This window comes from Crassostrea angulata, chromosome 7 (genome assembly GCF_025612915.1).
Source record: "Crassostrea angulata isolate pt1a10 chromosome 7, ASM2561291v2, whole genome shotgun sequence".
In the NCBI taxonomy this organism is placed as follows: domain Eukaryota; kingdom Metazoa; phylum Mollusca; class Bivalvia; order Ostreida; family Ostreidae; genus Magallana; species Magallana angulata.
In genome coordinates this window covers 36,194,768-36,213,065 of record NC_069117.1, presented here as the reverse complement: position 1 = coordinate 36,213,065, position 18,298 = coordinate 36,194,768, and the positions used below count along the sequence as shown (strand labels likewise).

The 18,298-nt window shown below is 32.3% G+C and overlaps 1 protein-coding gene across 3 annotated transcripts in view; it reads left to right on the top strand.

Moving 5' to 3' along the window:
• The window catches only part of LOC128155164 (Golgi pH regulator-like), a 211,234-nt gene extending 196,813 nt beyond the window's left edge, over positions 1-14,421 (top strand). For 2 of the 3 annotated variants that reach the window (XM_052816743.1, XM_052816745.1), the window contains 2 exons: positions 14,047-14,105; positions 14,234-14,421. In XM_052816743.1, the coding sequence (XP_052672703.1) occupies positions 14,047-14,105; positions 14,234-14,378 (204 nt within the window). In that variant the 3' untranslated portion in view covers positions 14,379-14,421. Of the gene's footprint in view, positions 1-14,046; positions 14,106-14,233 lie in introns of those variants that run through there. The other variant, XM_052816744.1, reaches the window with a different exon arrangement.
• The last annotated feature ends 3,877 nt before the right edge of the window (positions 14,422-18,298 follow it).

The window sequence follows — 18,298 nt, the reverse complement described above, 5'->3', positions numbered from 1 at the left end:
GGATCTCTGCATATATACAAAAAGATTCATCGGCGCTTGCGTTCAATAAAAATGCGTGTAAATGTCTTTTTACCTTCATACCGGGCATAACCACAGTCCAACTCTGTGAATAAAATGCGGCGAATCAAGCTATAGACAACGTGTTAAGATCTATATGTGCTTATAAACATGTAGTATAATACTTTGTTTCTTTTAATCAGTGTTTATACCACAGGCACTTGTTTCTGAGAAATTTCTTTTACCCTATTGTATAATAATAACACAAGGTATCTAACTCCGAATGAGTTAAACCACCCCCTCCCGTGTGTTGCATTCGTTTTCGCTTTTATACGAAATGCAATGCAAAGGTGTTTAGTACCATTTTCTTCTACAATAAATTATCTAAACAACCATGTATAGCATGCTTACTTTTGTTGTATTCTAATGTGCATAATCTGCGTCATAACATGATAGACTCCAATTGAACCGTAGGCACTGACATGATAGTATCGCAGAGAATAGTAATTCGGAATCTGATTGGTTAGAGTCTGTTTCTACTGCATAGAAATATTCCAGTTTTTTGCATTTTCCACTCATTTTCTTCACAGAGGATGAACATATTGATATGAAATTTTGTATACAGGTTAATCATGGCAATATCTAAGTCAAGTTTAATATAAGGTATAATCGAGCCATTTTTGACACTTGGACGTAGAAAAATTCCAGTTATTAGCAGTTTCCAATCATTTTCTTTGCAGAGGATGAACATATTGAAATAAAATATGGTATACAGGTTTATCATGATAATATCTAAGTCAAGTATAATATAAGGTAAGATCGAGCCATTTTCGACAGAATTATGCCCCTTGGACTTAGAAAAATTCCAATCATTTGCAGTTTACTTTCATTTTCTTTGTGGATGTTTCCAAGGGAGGGGGCATAAGTGTTTCACAAACATCTTATTCTCAAATGCAATGTGTTATTAAATTAATTACATTTGCAAAGTAATTAGTATTTAATTAGTTTGGCAAATATGGCCATATAGTGAAAATGTATTAATCTTAGAAAATCTTCTTCTCTACATCCACAGAAGGGAAAATTAAACTGAATGCATGGTTATGATCTTTTTTAAACCCTTTAACTTATTTGTGCAATTCATCACCCTTGGGCCAGGACCCAAGCAATTGTGTAGGATCAATATAGCCACACGGTAAAAATGTATGAAATTTTATATATTGTTCAGACTTATATAGCTGTGAGATACAGGCATGGGGTAATCATAATCAAGTAATTGTAATCGATTGTAATTATTACTCTTTTTCAAGTAATGTACAGTAATTTGTAATCAAAGAGATTTTCGATTACTTGTAATCGTAATTATTTTTTTTTGAATTTCAATGTAATTATAATTACTTTCTTGATTACTTTCAATTACTTTTCTCATAAATATTTTGTGATGCACATATTGAGTGGAAAAAAATACCGATACTCTACCAGACCAGTTTCCTTTATAATATAATTATCAGATTAGAAGTGTTTTATTCATCTATTTTGATTTTCCACTTTCTCTTAAAATATAAATATTGGCTCACACAAGTATATTATCAGATAATTGTTGTTCACTCTGTGTTGCCTCGTTTATATAATTTAAAAGACTGATCTCTTTTTTATCATATTGGAGGTTTCACGCGTTATTAATCATCACCTATCAGTTTACAGTTCACAAGTGTCTTGTGATTGTGATTGCAGTCTAAAATTAGTTAAATTGGGATCGATGCACTAAGAAAAGAATTGAAATTTGAAGTTATTCGTACTTGTAGTAAATAATATGCATCACAAAGTACATCTTAACAAAAATACAAATTATATTAGTTCTTGAAGACATCAAGTTTCACTGAGAGGGTGTTTGCTTATGATGTATACAACTCTTCATTATTTATGTTCCCCTGCGCTTTTGTGGCTATGAAATGGAAGGGAAACTCAATATTTATGTGTTGATCCAACGGATAATTCTAATTTTCTATATAGTATTGGATTTATTTACTTTTAAACACCTTAATTGTTCAAAGGCCGTTTATTCATATGATACATAAAATATGTGGAATTCAATATTTTGTGAATCATTAGTTTTTTGTGTCTTCAAAAATCTTTTTCTCAAGAACTATATAGTGCTCAATCCTCAAATAGTATTGGCCCCAAGGGGAAGAGGGTCAAAGTTAAACAAATAGAAATATATATGGAAAATGTTTAAAATCATAAAAACTACAATTTATAATAATACAGTGTAAGCATCCTAGGAAAGTGTACATTGTAAATTTTTCAAATCGTGACCCCCAACTGAAACTTGGACTCCAGAAAAGGTTATAAAATAAATTGTTAACTTTTTAAAGAGGTACATGTACAATACTACACTTAGTGATACTTGTATAAGACTAAGTATGTAAGCATCCTTATGTCTTCATATCCTAATATCAGGTCACAGTGACCTTTTTCTCCTTTTAAGCTCACGGAGACAAAGTCAGGGGGCAGATGTTTTACCCCGGTGTCACGGTCCGGACCTGGTTGGGGTTTTTCAAGCAAGTTCTGTAACTAAGTTATTACTTTCCCTATCTTATTTAAACTTGCATATATGGTCATCTGGACCTACTTATGAACTCAAAAGACTTGGATGCTAAATCTCAGTCATGAATTTCATATTTAAAGTTTTTTAAGCAGGTTTTAGTTTTTGGAGCAAGTGCTCTTTGATAGTCATATCTAAGTTACTACTGGTCCTATCTTTACCAAGGTGGATGGATGGTGCATCTTCTAATACTTATGCACTTGATAAGCTTGATTGCTGAATCTGAGCCAAAGGTCTCGGATGTTGGAGAAGGTTAATGTTTTAAAAGTTGGTTTTAGTTTTTGAAGCAGGTGACCTTTGCGAGCCAAATCTAAGTTATTACCGGTTCCTTCTCTACCAATTTGGATAGATGATGCCTATGACATTAAATTATATGATATTATATTCAATCATATTATATTCATTGATATTGTACGATATATTATGATACAGTATTGTATTAAATGATACAAAATGTAGAATATGATAAGGTATTGTGAAATATTTTATAATATAAAAGGATACAGTATTACTATAAGATGTTATTTTGTGATATAATGTCATATCATATGATGTATCATTATATGATATTGCTTGATATGATATTGTATTATGGTATGTATCGTATGATTTTTATTATGATATTATCTGATCAGATATGATTGCGCTCGTGAGAAAAGGGCCCTTATGGCATTTTTTTCACAATTTCAGATTTTTATGGATTTATACATATATATGTCAGAAGATTAAAGTTATGAAGTTTCATAAAGATCCAATTACTATAAATATCTTTATTTAGCATTTAAAGTTAAGGATTTTTTTTTACCTATGACGTTGTTCACCTTGCGACGTTACGTTATGATTTTATCAACGTCATTTTTATGTTAGGTATATAGCCCCAATGTTTTATTTTTTATAATCTTTGCTTTTGAAGATATCACTTTTAAATTATTATAAGATAACTTTTTAATAACTTTTAATAATAATGCATATATAAATATCAATACATAATTTTTTTTATATAATCCGGGGCGGCTCCTTGCATGTGCACATTGAAAATGTAAATGTCACGAAAACTATGAAGTCTTTTTAACGCACTTTCATTTTTTCTGAATAAATCATATCTTAGTCTAGTAAATAACTGATTTTATAAACTACATGTGCAATTCAAAGAATGTTTTTAAAATTATTCATTATCAATAACTAAGTACAATGAACGTGGCATTTAAAAAAATGTATGGTGCCAATATATATGCATTTGATTCCTGTGCATGCTTTATGAAAAAAAAGAAATTTCGCAAATGTCGATCTTTCTTTTTCTCAGTTTGCTTTAACTTCTTTATTCTTCTGTACATTTACACATGATTGTCACTTTAGTGATTTCATATTAACGGTAATCGTATTTTACTTTGATTCGTCATGGCTTGCTTAATTCTATGTTGCTTTAATATATTTTAGTCTGTAATTATTTAAATTACTTTCTTTCATATTTACTGATCTTGTTCCTTAGTTCATTATTATACCTAATTGTGTTTTAATTAAAAACGTAAATTCTGCAATGAAATCGTTTAAATGAAAAGTCGCATTTTTAATTTTTAAGCTAAGCGGTATTGTGTTTGCTGCAATTGCCCCCCCCCCCCCCCCCCCCCCGTTCAGGTTTATGAAAATACCCAGCAGGCTTATTAAGATTCCGGGATGTTTCGCTCTTAGAGAGACAATTCGAGCTAATTATTTTGCTCCTACGCGTATCAATAAAAGATACAATGAGTTCACCAAGCTCTAACATAAAATAATGATCCTTTTCGCAAGCTTGGCATGGATCTCGAGAGTCTGAAAATTAGCATAGACACCTACAAAACTAAATGGGGACTACATCTTGAAAGTAAACATGATAATGTGCGATACAGATACATGTTCATTTCAATAAATTCGTAAATGTGTTTAAATGAAAATTGAAGTTAAAAAAAAATAATATTTATTAAGTCAAAATATGAATGTTAACATGTCGACACATGAATAATTTAGTGCTTGTATATGTAGCTCAAATGCCACGGAAATTTTGAATAATCAGCACACCAACTTTTTTTTATTGAAAAAAAAACTTCTCTCATGTTTTTGAGCGTTGTCTAAAATTTCTAGCATCTTATCTGCCGGAATGCATCTACATGTATTATAAAACAAACTGAGCGGGTTATATTCTTATTGCTATTTACATTTATGGTAGATGTTGTACGCACAATTTACATGTATTTACCCTTTGTCATTTAGGAATTTGTTCCAAAGAAGTTGGTCAATACCCCTCCCTTAAAAATGTATATTTATATAAAAAATCAAGCTCCATAAACTTTTGGACAACTAATTTAAATTTGGAAATAATATAAAATCTAATCAATTAAAAATACTTATTGTTAAATTTTTTGCAACGAACTTGTAATCAATGCTAGCTTTAAGTAATCTAAATCAGTACATGTACATCGCTAGCCTGCTTACGTAATTAAAATATAAGACCACTAATAGGTTTTGTAAACTTAATTTCAGAATCAAGTGAATTTGGCTTTTAAACGTTTTTAGCTCACCGAGACGAAGTCGGGGGGAGCTTATGCTATACCCTCGGCGTCGGCGTCGGCGTCCGGACCTGGTTAAAGTTTTTGTTGCAGGTCCTGTATCTAACTTATTACTTGTCCTATCTTCACCAAACTTGCATGAATGATGCATCTGGACCTACTAATGGACTTGAGAGACTTGGATGCTGAATCTGGGCCATGAATTTCAGATGCTGGAGGAGGTTAAGGTGTTTGGAGCAGGTTAAAGTTTTTGTTGCAGGTGCCCTTTGATAGCCATTTCTAAGTTACTACTGGTCCAAACTTCACCAAACTTGCATAGATGGTGTGTCTTATGATACTGATGCACCTGACAGGCTTGAATGCTGAATCTGAGCCATAGGTTTCGGATGCTGGATGAGGTTAAGGTTTTTAGAGCTGGTTAAAGTTTTTGGAGCAGGTGCCCTCTGATGATTATATCTTACTTACTACTGGTCCTTACTTCACCAAACTTGCATGGATGGTGTGTCTTATGATACTTTTGCACCTGACAGGCTTGAGTGCTGAATCTGAGCCGAAGGTTTCGGATGCTAGATGAAGTTAGGTTTTTCGAGCAGGTTAAAGTTTTTGTTGCAGGTGCCCTTTGATAGCCATTTCTAAGTTACTACTGGTCCCAACTTCACCAAACTTGCATAGATGGTGCGTCTTATGATACTGATGCACCTGACAGGCTTGAATGCTGAATCTGAGCCATAGGTTTCGGATGCTGGATGAGGTTAAGGTTTTAAGAGCTGGTTAAAGTTTTTAGAGCAGGTGCCCTCTGATGATCATATCTTAGTTATTACTGGTCCTAACTTTACCAAACTTACATGGATGGTGTGTCTTATGATACTGATGCACCTGACAGGCTTGAATGCTGAATCTGAGCCATAGGTTTCGGATGCTGGATGAGGTTTAGTTTTTTTGGAACAGGTCACATGTTTAATATATGTAGGTAATAGCACTATTTCAAACTTGCATATATGATCTAACTATAATATAAATGAATGGCAGAGGTAGCTTCAGATGCAGAGCCTGATCTCCATTATCAAGGATGCTAAAAAATATATCTTAGTTATTTCTGGTCCTAACTTCACCAAACTTGCAAGGATGGTGCGTCTTACGATACTGATGCACCTGACAGGCATGAATGCTGAATCTGAGCCATAGGTTTCGGATGCTGGATGAGGTTAAGGTTTTAAGAGCTGGTTAAAGTTTTTAGAGCAGGTGCCCTCTGATGATTATATCTTAGTTATTACTGGTCCTTACATCACCAAACTTGCAGGGATGATGCATCTCATGATACTGATGCATCTGACAGGCTTGAATGCTGAATCTGAGCCATAGGTTTCGGATGCTGGATGAGGTTTAGTTTTTTGGAACAGGTTACATGTTTTATAGATAATAGCTTGCATAATTGATTTAACTATAATATAAATGAATTGCAGAGGTAGCTTCAGATGCAGAGCCTGATCTCCATTATCAAGGATGCTAAAAATTCTCCTACCTCACTCAAACCTGCTTGATAGATGTGTTTGTTGTTAAATGATTTAACATGATTCCTATGATATAGTATTCTATGATATGATACACTATTGTTTTATATGATACAATGTAATCTCATACATTATATTGTAAAAAGTTATATGATATGATATGATATTGTATCAATTTTTTTGTACATTATTATATGATATTGTATTATGATATTGTTATGTATAGTATTGTATATAATTATACAATATTGTAGAATATGATATTGTATAATATATTATTTTATCGAATGATATTGTTTCATATTATATTGCAATATATGATATTGTATCATATGATACGATATTGTATATTATAATTATAGCATATCGTATGATACAATATTGTATAATATGATATTGGTTTATATAATATATTGTTATGTAATACATGAAATTGTATTATATGATATTATAAGATATCATATAATATGATATTGTATAATATGATATTGTATCATATGATATGATATTGTATAAAATGATATTGTATTATATAATATCGTACTGTATCAGATGATATTGTATCATATGATATGAAACAATGTTTTATCAAATTATATTGTATCATATGATACAATATTGTGTATCAAATATGATACAATATCATACAATACAAAATTATACTATATTATACAATATAATATCATATGTTACAATATTGTGATGTATTATGTGATATGATATAGTATCAAATAATGCTATATTGTATTTATATTAGATATTATGATATTGTATTATGTGATTAAATACAATAATGTATAACACGATACAATGTCATATTATATGTTACAAAATCATATTGCATCAATATTTATTACAGTATTATATTGTATTAAATGATATATATTGTAAGTATCATTGGATGCAATATCATATTTTATATTATTGTATTGATAAACATTGTATCTTATAATAATGTATGAAATGAACATAGGATTATCATACAATTTTTTTACATATGATATACGATATTGTGTCAAAACAGTATCCATGAATATCCAAGATCATTAACTATGATTTTCATATCATATGATAAAGGTGGTTTTAAAGGTGATGCCTCATAAAGTTGATGCCTCGTCTCGGTGAGCTTTGTAATCTGTGATTACCTATGTTTAAAATATGTTATCATTAATTATTACAATAAACATGTACGCTGTTTTGAACACATTTTGATAACACAGAGAAAGTAGCCGATTATATGTTTATCTGTTCTTTACAATTTTGTAGCACTAAAACTAATGAAGGGTTGAAAAAATTATTTTATTTCACTTTTTATTCTGAATGATCTGATCGGCACTTTATAAGCATCTATTAAATAATACTGCTATTTTGCCTAAATATATTACTGACAGACCACAAGAGAAACAAAGCGGGGGCAAAAATAAGGTGGTGCATATATTGTATAAATTCATATTTGTAACAATTAAATGACAATCGTAAAGTTAACTTGCATTTGCTTTTGTGCTTAAATCTCATACACTATGCACCACATTTTGTTGTCATTGTAAACATTTTCTTTATTTATAACATTCAGTTAAAAAAACAATTTTCAGAGTGTATATCTAATCTTTATAAAATAGATGCAATGAAAATAGTCTGGAATAATAAACGAACTTAAAAAACCCCCACTAATGACATGAATAATTTCTTCTAAATATTCTAACTTGAATAACTGTAAGTTACAGTACAAAAAAAGATTAAGCTAAAGTGAAAGGTTATATTCATACTAAGAATTTAGTTTCATAATGAATTTATCAAATTTCATTTATTATTATCTACTTAAAAAATCAATAAAATGACAATAATATCGAGCTATATCAATTGATAAACGACTGGATCTACATGTAGTATCAACCTATTAATTAAACAGATATTTTTAGCTCACCGAGACGAAGTCAGGGGGAGCTTATGCTATACCCTCGGCGTCGGTGTCGGCGTCGGCGTCCGGACCTGGTTAAAGTTTTTGTTGCAGGTCCTGTATCTAAGCTATTACTTGTCCTATCTTCACCAGACTTGCATGGATGATGCATCTGGACCTACTTATGGACTTTAAAGACTTGGATGCTGAATCTGAGTCCTAAATTTCAGATGCTGGAGAAGGTTAAGGTGGTTGGACCAGGTTAAAGTTTTTGTTGCAGGTGCCCTTTGATAGCAATCTCTAAGTTACTGCAGGTCCGTACTTCACCTAACTTGCATGGATGGTGTGTCTTATGATACTAATGCACCCGACAGGCTTGAGTGCTGAATCTGAGCTATAGGTTTCAGATGCTGGAGGAGGTTAAGGTTTTTGGAGCAGGTTAAAGTTTTTGTTGCAGGTGCCCTTTGATAGCAATATCTAAGTTACTGCTGGTCCGTACTTCACCAAACTTGCATGGATGGTGTGTCTTATGATACTAATGCACCCGACAGGCTTGAGTGCTGAATCTGAGCTATAGGTTTCGGATGCTGGAGGAGGTTAAGGTTTTTGGAGCAGGTTAAAGTTTTTGTTGCAGGTGCCCTTTGATAGCAATATCTAAGTTACTGCTGGTCCGTACTTCACCAAACTTGCATGGATGGTGTGTCTTATAATACTGATGCACCAGACAGGCTTGGGTGCTGAATCTGAGCTATAGCTTACAGATGCTGAAGGAGGTTGAGGTTTTTAGAGCTGGTTAAAGTTTTTGTTGCAGGTGCCCTTTGATGATTATATCTTAGTTACTACTTGTTCTAACTTCACCAGACTTCCATGGATGGTGCGTCTTATGATACTGATGCACCAGACAGGCTTGAGTGCTGAATCTGAGCCATAGGTTTCGGATGCTGGGGGAGGTTAAGGTTTTTGGAGCTGATAAAAGTTTTTGAAACAGGTGCCCTCTGATGATTATATCTTAGTTATTACTTGTCCTAACTTCACCAGACTTCCATGGATGGTGCGTCTTATGATACTGCTGCACCTGACAGGCTTGAATGCTGAGTCTGAGCCATAGTTTTCAGATGCTGGATATGGTTAAGTTTTTTGGAACAGGTCACATGTTTAATAGATAATAGTACTTTTTCAAACTTGCATAGTTGATTAAACTGTAATATGAATGAATCACAGAGGAAGCTTTAGTTGCAGAGCTTGATCTCCATTATCAAGGATGCTAAAAAATATATCTTCGTTATTACAGGTCCTAACTTCACCAAACTTGAATGGATGGTGTGTCTTATGATACAGATGCACCTGACAGGCATGGATGTTGAATCTGAGCCATAGGTTGCGGATGCTGGAGCAGGATAAGATTGTAATTGCTAGTGCCCTCTGATGATGATATCTTAGTTATTACTGGTCTGAACTTCACCAAACTTGCATGGAGATGCGTCTTATGTATACTGATGCACCTGACAGGCTTGAATGCTGAATCTGAGCCATAGGTTTCGGATGCTGGATGAGGTTTAGTTTTTTTGGAACAGGTCACATGTTTTATAGATGATAGCTTGCCTAGTTGATTTAACTATATTATAAATGAAACGCAGAGGTTACTTCAGATGCAGAGCTTGATCTCAATTATCAAGGATGCTAAAGAAATCTCCTACCTCACTCAAACCTGCTCGATAGATAGATGTGTTTGTTGATAAATGATATAACATGATTCCTATGATAAAGTATTGTATGGTATGAAACAATATTGTTTAATAACTTTAATATGATACAATATAATATCATATGTAATATTCTAAAAAGTTATATGATACAATATGATATTGTATCAATTTTTTTGATATATTATGTTATGATATTGTATCATGATATCGTTATGTATAGTATTGTATATTTAATACAACATTGTATAATATTATATTGTATTATTAATTTATAATTTCATCACATGATACTTTTACATAACATATTGCAAAATATAATATTGTATTCTATGATACAATATTGTATATTCTATAATATTGTATCATACGATTTTGTATAATATGATATAAGTTTCTGTGATATAGAATTATATCACATGAAATTGTATAATTTGACGCCAAGGGGCTATTATAATCAATGTTGCCCCAAAACACAGTTAACATTTGATATGAAGAAACAAACCAAAATTCAAGAAAGGATTTGAAAACAGAAAATGTTCAACATAGAACTACGAATTTAATTTTGCATAAAAACCATTTTTAAAATATTGTTGGCATCAAATGGTCACAGGTGATATTCCACTGCTCGTATGAATAAAGTAACAGATGTTCTACCTGATTTTACTTCGCAGTAATTTGGGAATCCTTTTATCCGTTACGAAAGCAAACTGCCCCATTGTGCGTCCGTTGTTTACTTGCCTTCACTGATTGCCTATTATGACGTCATCTTGTTTTGGAGTAGCGAAGTCTATTCACGTCACAGTTTACGAATCAACAAGTCAGAGGCGATTAATTACAATAGAGGAAATATTAACTTGATATTATTCCTAGCCAGTCAATATTATATTGATGAGTTAAAATTACAATTATTGATAATTTGTCTATATAGACCTATATAGTGAGAATATATTACTGAATATAACAATATACAATATTGTATGGTATAGTATTATATTGTATAGAAGTGTTTTATTAAATATTGAATTATACTATACAATATGACCTTTACAAATGATTTGATACATTATTTATTAGGATGACATACAAGTATCAGAATGAAAAAAATTCACTGATGATAATGAAAAGCCATCTACTGTATGTTATATACCTTTGATTGTAGTGTTACTTTACTCTTTTGAAAAAGTAGGTCAATGACCTACTTTTTGAGTTACTGGCCATTTAATATATTTTGAAAAATCAAGAAAAATCACATAAAATTTTACACTATGATCGAGATTTTCTTAATTGTGAAAATATTACAAATGATAATAAACACTTTAAAAAATGAAATACAGTTAATGAATGGTAGTGGCACAAAATAGATACAAAGCATTAAAATTTCAGCAATAATTTTTTAAAAATATTCTAGTCCGAATTCCCGTTATCAGTCTTTAAATCCCTACCTATTTTTTATCCAATTTTACTAAGTATTTAATTTAGAAAATATAAACCCATTTATAGTATTTCGTCTATTTATGTAGACAATATTCTTTTGGCATAAAATTTATATGAGGTCAATGATGAAACTTTTGAGATATGGTGTCTTTTTATTATCGTTTTTAAGCATTTTCAATATTTGTGCAACTCAAGCAATACGATTATTCTAATGAATAAGTGAGTTAAAACCAACAGAAAATATGCAAAATTATATAGACTAAAATGTATAATCTTAACTTTTAATATTAGAGTACTGCCAAAATGTTTTAGCGGAAAACAAAATCTGCTTTTTAATTACTTTTTGTGTATAGAACAAATTTTACTCATGACATTGAACTTTATAACAATCCTTATTTGAGAACTCAAACCCTGAGTAAACAACACCCTTAATGAAATTATACGATATTGTTTCAAACTACAATATACACCATTATTATAAAGTTCATAAACTTTCATTTTCATGCTAAAGGTGGTCTAAAAAGGAGATGCCTTGTAATCTCCAATTACCTATTTTTACTGATTTTATGCAAAAAAACCTGCAGTATAGTAAACAAAATGATGTATAATTTTGGTACAATTCCTTAAAAAATGCAAACCTTACCTTAAAAAAACTTCTCAGAAACTAATCAGCTCAGCAAATTAAAAACTTATATGAAAGTATTTTCAGGCAGTATAGATGCAATGTTGTGAAAATCATGACCCTAGGGGATAGGGTGGCCCCACAATGGGGGTCGAATTTTTACATAAGAATATTTAGAGTAAATCTTTAAAAATCTTCTCAGAAATTAATCAGCCAGGAAAACTGCAACTGATATGAAAATATTTTCAGGTAGTGTAGAATCAAAGTTGTGAAAATCATGACCCCAGGGGGTAAGGCGGGGCCAAAATGAGGGGGGTTCATAGAAATATTCTCAGAAACTGATTAGCTAGGAAAACTGAAAATTGTGTGGAAGCATCCTCAGGCTGAATAGATTAAAGGTTGAGAAAATCATGACAACCAGGGGGAGGATTTTTAAATAGAAATATATAGAGTAATTTTTTTCAAATCTTCTTTTCAGAAACTGATCAGCCAGGAAAGCTGAAATTTATGTGGAAATATTCTCAGGAAGTGTAGTTTCAAAGTTGTGAAACTCATGACCACTGGGGGTAGGGTGGGGGTTGTTTAATTTTTACCTGGGAATATATAGAGTAAATCTTTAAACGTCTTCTCAAAACGGAATAGCCAGAAAAGCTGAAACTTGTATGGAACATCTTCAACTAATGTATATTCGAGTTTGTTTTGCTCCTGAAACCTGGGGGGAAGGGTTGGGCCGCAATAGTGGGTTGAATTTTTACACGGAAATATATAGAGAAAAATCTTTAAAAATCTTCTTCTCAAAAACCGATTGGCCAGAAAAGCTTAAACTTGTGTGAAATCATCCTGAAATAGCGGCTGGGTAGATTCAATTTCATTCAAATCATGATCTCCGGGAGCAGGATGGGGTCACAACGGGGGGGGGGGGGGGGGGGGGGGGGGGGGATTTTTACGTAGGAATACATAGAAAAAATCTTTTAAATTCTTCTCAAAAACCATTTACCTAGAGAAACTGTAACTTTTGTGAAAGTAACCTTAAGAAGTGTAAATTCAATAAATTCGTTAAAATAAAAAAACAAAGGGGTAGGGTGTGGCCACATTGAGGATTCAATTTTACAAAGATCATCATTTTAATATTCACAAAAACTAATATGTTATGATATATCGTTTCACTTACATACAAGCATTTTGAGAAATTGTGAATTGTTTATACTTTGGACACAGGTCTATTATTGGGCCTCACAAGGATTTCAGAGTTTGTTATAGGTTTATATCTTTTATATAAACAATCGTTATGAATCTTTGAAAACTGCAATGTGCAACATGTAATATGACTATAAAATCATCCAGTTAGAAAAATAACTTGATTGTAATCATAAGAATATCCAAGGGGGAGATGGATTTTTATTAATAAAGGAATTACATGTATCATACTACATTGTGCAGATATTTTGTATTATGACTCCATTAATCTGAATTTATTGTTGTTGCTCAGGTGAGCGATGCGGCCCACGGGCCTCTGGTTGTATTTTATGCTTTAACGGTTCAAGTCATATAATCATGTGTTTTGGTTTTGATATAGGTATTATTAAATGTTTTGATAGTATTATGTTTAACATTATACCTTTGAAACACTAATTTTAAAACAAAAATTGTGTTAATAATTAAACTAATTGATCTTCTTCTTGATGCAATTTGATTACTTTATTATAGTAATTTTATATTATTGTTTTGTTATAGGGTATGTATTTTGTGAGCTCTGTACTTCTTATTAGAATGAATATGCCGCAGGAATATAGGTATGCATTTAATAACTTATTTCTTTGCCAAATAATATAACGGTTTGTTCTGCAAGGAATACATGCATGGATGAATAACCTTTGGCTTTCAGGGTCTTGAAAAATATTATGTGCTTGATTTTTTGTAGGTCAATTATCACAGAAGTACTTGGAGACCTGCAATTTAATTTCTACCATCGATGGTTTGATGTCATATTTCTTGTGAGTGCTTTGTCAAGCATCGGATTTCTTTATATTGCACACAAGCAAGCTCCTGAGAAGAATGGTTATTGATATTTTCATGTGTCATTGCATCAATAAATATCAAGTTTAACAATATTTTGTCCTAAATAAAAAGTGTTCATCATTATAATGCTGTATACTATTGATATGATTGACAAGTTTGATTACAAGTCTGTCAATTAATCACAAGTCAACAACACAAAATCATGATTCTAAAAAAGGAAAACAAATGTAAAACTACCAGCAATATTTAGTGAAAATGTATTTGAATCTTATTGAAAAAATGTTTGTTGGCATGGCTTATCAATTTATCAAGACATAAGTGTGGAATAATCTAAAAGTTCAGGACAACCTCCCCTGATATTCCAACCAAATGCATAAGTAAATTGACTTATGAATTATACATGTAATGAAATCAATGTTCTAAAATACTGGGTATACTAAATAAGCAAATAAACTATTTGTCCTACATTTAGAAGCTGGGATGTAACTTAAATACATTTTGATAGAGATGTCAGTACATTATTTCTCTGAATGTTTACGTGAAAACATGGCCGAGGCAAAAAAACACCATAAATTACCATTTGCATTTAGAGTGTTTTCGGCTGTGTTAGGGTGGGTATTTATTATAAAACAAAAAAGAACATGTTAGACTTTCCCAAATTATTCGAGTTATTCGAATTCGAGACTATTCAAATTACGTGTATTGAATTTTTTTTTCTGAAGGGAACTAAAAAGCCTGGACTTGATGTTCAGTCACATGTGCAGCTTCGATGTAAAAAAAAAAAAAAAGAAGAGCTATCTTGCCTTAATGGATGTCCTTGTATTTTGCAGCTAAAATGTATATGAAATCTTGTTACAAAAGACGTAAAGAGTAATTTTCCAAAAGTTCGTTCTGAATTAACACACCTATATTTAAGTTGCACAATTTTTGTAAAAAAGTAAAGTAGAATTTGGCACATGTACTGTAAGGGACACTTGCAATGTTGGTTAAATGCTATAGGGTTATTTCTATTCCTGTAATTTTCTAATTAGTCTAATATTATATAAACTTGTAAATAGATGAGAAGTTTTAGAACCATAATGAAGAACAGCTGCAGGTCTGAAAAATATTCGGATGGTGGACCTGGGAGTAGCAATGCCTCCCATAGTAAAATCAAAGTACTGAAAGAATTGGAAAGCGCTAAGCCGGGAAGAAAGTGTTAAAATATACCAAATGTTTTGAAAATACATGTAAAGAATCATATTTGAATCGGGATTGGTTCGTTATTGTAAATTTCACGTACTCAGAATTCTGAAATAATATAGAATTTGGATATGCCTTAGTTATAGAATACATTAATCTTTTCAATGCTTAATGCATGCGGTCGTCTTACAATGAAAACAGAATGCTAATGCCTATAAAAAATGTGCTAATGTTTAGCAGAGCTAAACAGCACATGTTTCTTGTGAAGAAAATAAAGTAAAATAAGATTATCGCAAATAACAAAAATTAGACTATGACTGATATTTTCTTTATGTTTATTTGGTAATTTTCATCATCTCTTTCTTCTTACGTCTGACAATTTGCAAACCAAAATCATGACGAACACTAAAAAATAGAGTGGCAAATTACGATATCAACTGCAAAAATAAAAAGCAATAAAGTTTTGACTAAAGTAACTAGAGATAATACTGATCGCATTAGAGATCTGCCTTGCAGGAAATGCCACTTATTCTTAAAAATTTTAGCTTTGGTATTTGAACAGTATTTCCAGCCTTCTGCTACAATACCCCATGCAAAGACCATTAATGTGTTAACATTACCAGATGTTAGAATATTTGATATTATACAAAATGGAGTCGCTTCTAATCAATTTAAGTATCAACTAGACAGTCTCTTCTGTGGTATATTTTAGGGTATATCATTTAATTTCATAAAGTCTAATCATAGGTAAAAGGTAGCGTGTTTTGACAAGTTTAATTTAAAGGGTGTTGTCATGGACGCCGATTCAGATGTCACAACAGTATTTCACTGTAGGTTCACGTCAAAACAGGGCTGAGGAAAAATAATTTCCGAATTTTCCTTCGGATTTGGACCGTTTCCGCCTGCGGCAAGGGCTAACCTTTTATGTAATGAAAAAACATGTGTAAGGTGTCTGACTATCCAAGTTTTGTAATAATGCAAGACCATTTGAATTTTAATTATAAGCGTGTTGTTTTTTGAAGTGGAGAATGAATGAAAAGTTCTTGACTTGTGGTCTTGTGCTTTTCAAGCACACGTGTAACTTCGACGTTACAAACTCTCACGCCTTGATGGATGCACATGTGGTTTTGCTACTAAATTGTAAAAAAGGTTTTGTTTAAAAAGATATCAGGCGGATTTTCCAAGAAGTTTGTTTTGAATTTATAACTTGGTATCTAGATTTGCGCAGTAATAGTAGGGATATATAGTCTTCATGCGCGGATCTAGAGGGGTTTAGGGGGTCTGGACCCCCCCCCCCTTCCGAAAAATTCAAATTTCTTTAAATTACATTAAAAAATTACCAAACATATGCCTCGGAACCCCTCCCCCCCGACAAACTCAAATAACCAGCGGACCCCCCCCCCCCCTTGATTTTTTCCGAAACCGCGCATGAACTTGAATACTGTAGTGACACCTGCAATACATACGAGCTCTGCCGATTGGATGGAAAACTGTTAAGTCATCAATAAAATTATAGCTGCACACGATGAAGCGTCGTCTACGAAAATTAAGCGATGTATCACTTTATAACGATTATTACATAATTATATTAACTGTGGTATTTCAAGTAACTCAACAGTTACACTTTTTATGAATTATATTTTAATCATTTGTGTTGGATCAAATTGCATATCAATGCAAATTGATAGAAAATAATTTCTGAAATATTGCATACAGAAAACGAAGCCTAAAAAAATTGATAAAAAGATACCACAAATTATCGTGAAAAAGGTGTTAATCGAAATATTTTGTATAAAAATGCTGCATTTTTATATGAAACATAGTGTTCATAACTGTAACATATTACATGTAGCTCGACATGTTATGATTATACGTAAACGTACTTAATTGTTACTTAATTACAAGATTATACGTAAACGAGGGTCTATTGTTCCATGCCAATAATGAATTATATTTCAAATATTTCCATGAGATATAATAAGGCCTTGACCTTCAATTCAACAATAAAAATACAGCTCTTTAAAGTGTGACTACCTATAAATAGTTAAAATCACTCAGGTATGAAACCCCGATGCACATGCCCCAGGTAAACCCTAACCGTACGATAGATACAATCGATGACTTTCAATTCAGCTCGCCAAGTGTGTACACGTGTTCGGATGGCCAATGCCCAACTTCGTTCGCCGGGGCCTGGACAGGCTACGCCGGTGTAATGAAGAATAATGACCCCCGTAGAATAATGACCGGTGGTAATTTTTCGGCGTAGAATAATGCCCCCCCCCCCCCTTGCTGTAGAATAATTGGATTATTCTGAAGAAAAAAGATCCAAGGTCATTTTTCTTCATGTTAAACGTGAAGAAAAATGACCCCCGTAAAAAATGACCCCCGATGTAAACAAGAATAGAAATTGGTTACCCAGTATCCCGACAAGGTATCTGACTTTGAAATTACTGCAATTTTCACTCTGTTCAGTTGATTTTAATGTTATAAACACCGAACTTGTACAGAAATAGCTGTATACTAGTATAGTTTTTAGCTCACCGAGACGAAGTCAGGGGGAGCTTATGCTATACCCTCGGCGTCGGCGTCGGCGTCCGGACCTGGTTAAAGTTTTTGTTGCAGGTCCTGTATCTAAGCTATTACTTGTCCTATCTTCACCAAACTTGCATGGATGATGCATCTGGACCTACTAATGTACTTGAAAGACTTGGATGCTGAATCTGAGTCCTAAATTTCAGATGCTGGAGGAGGTTAAGGTTTTTACACCAGGTTAAAGTTTTTGTTG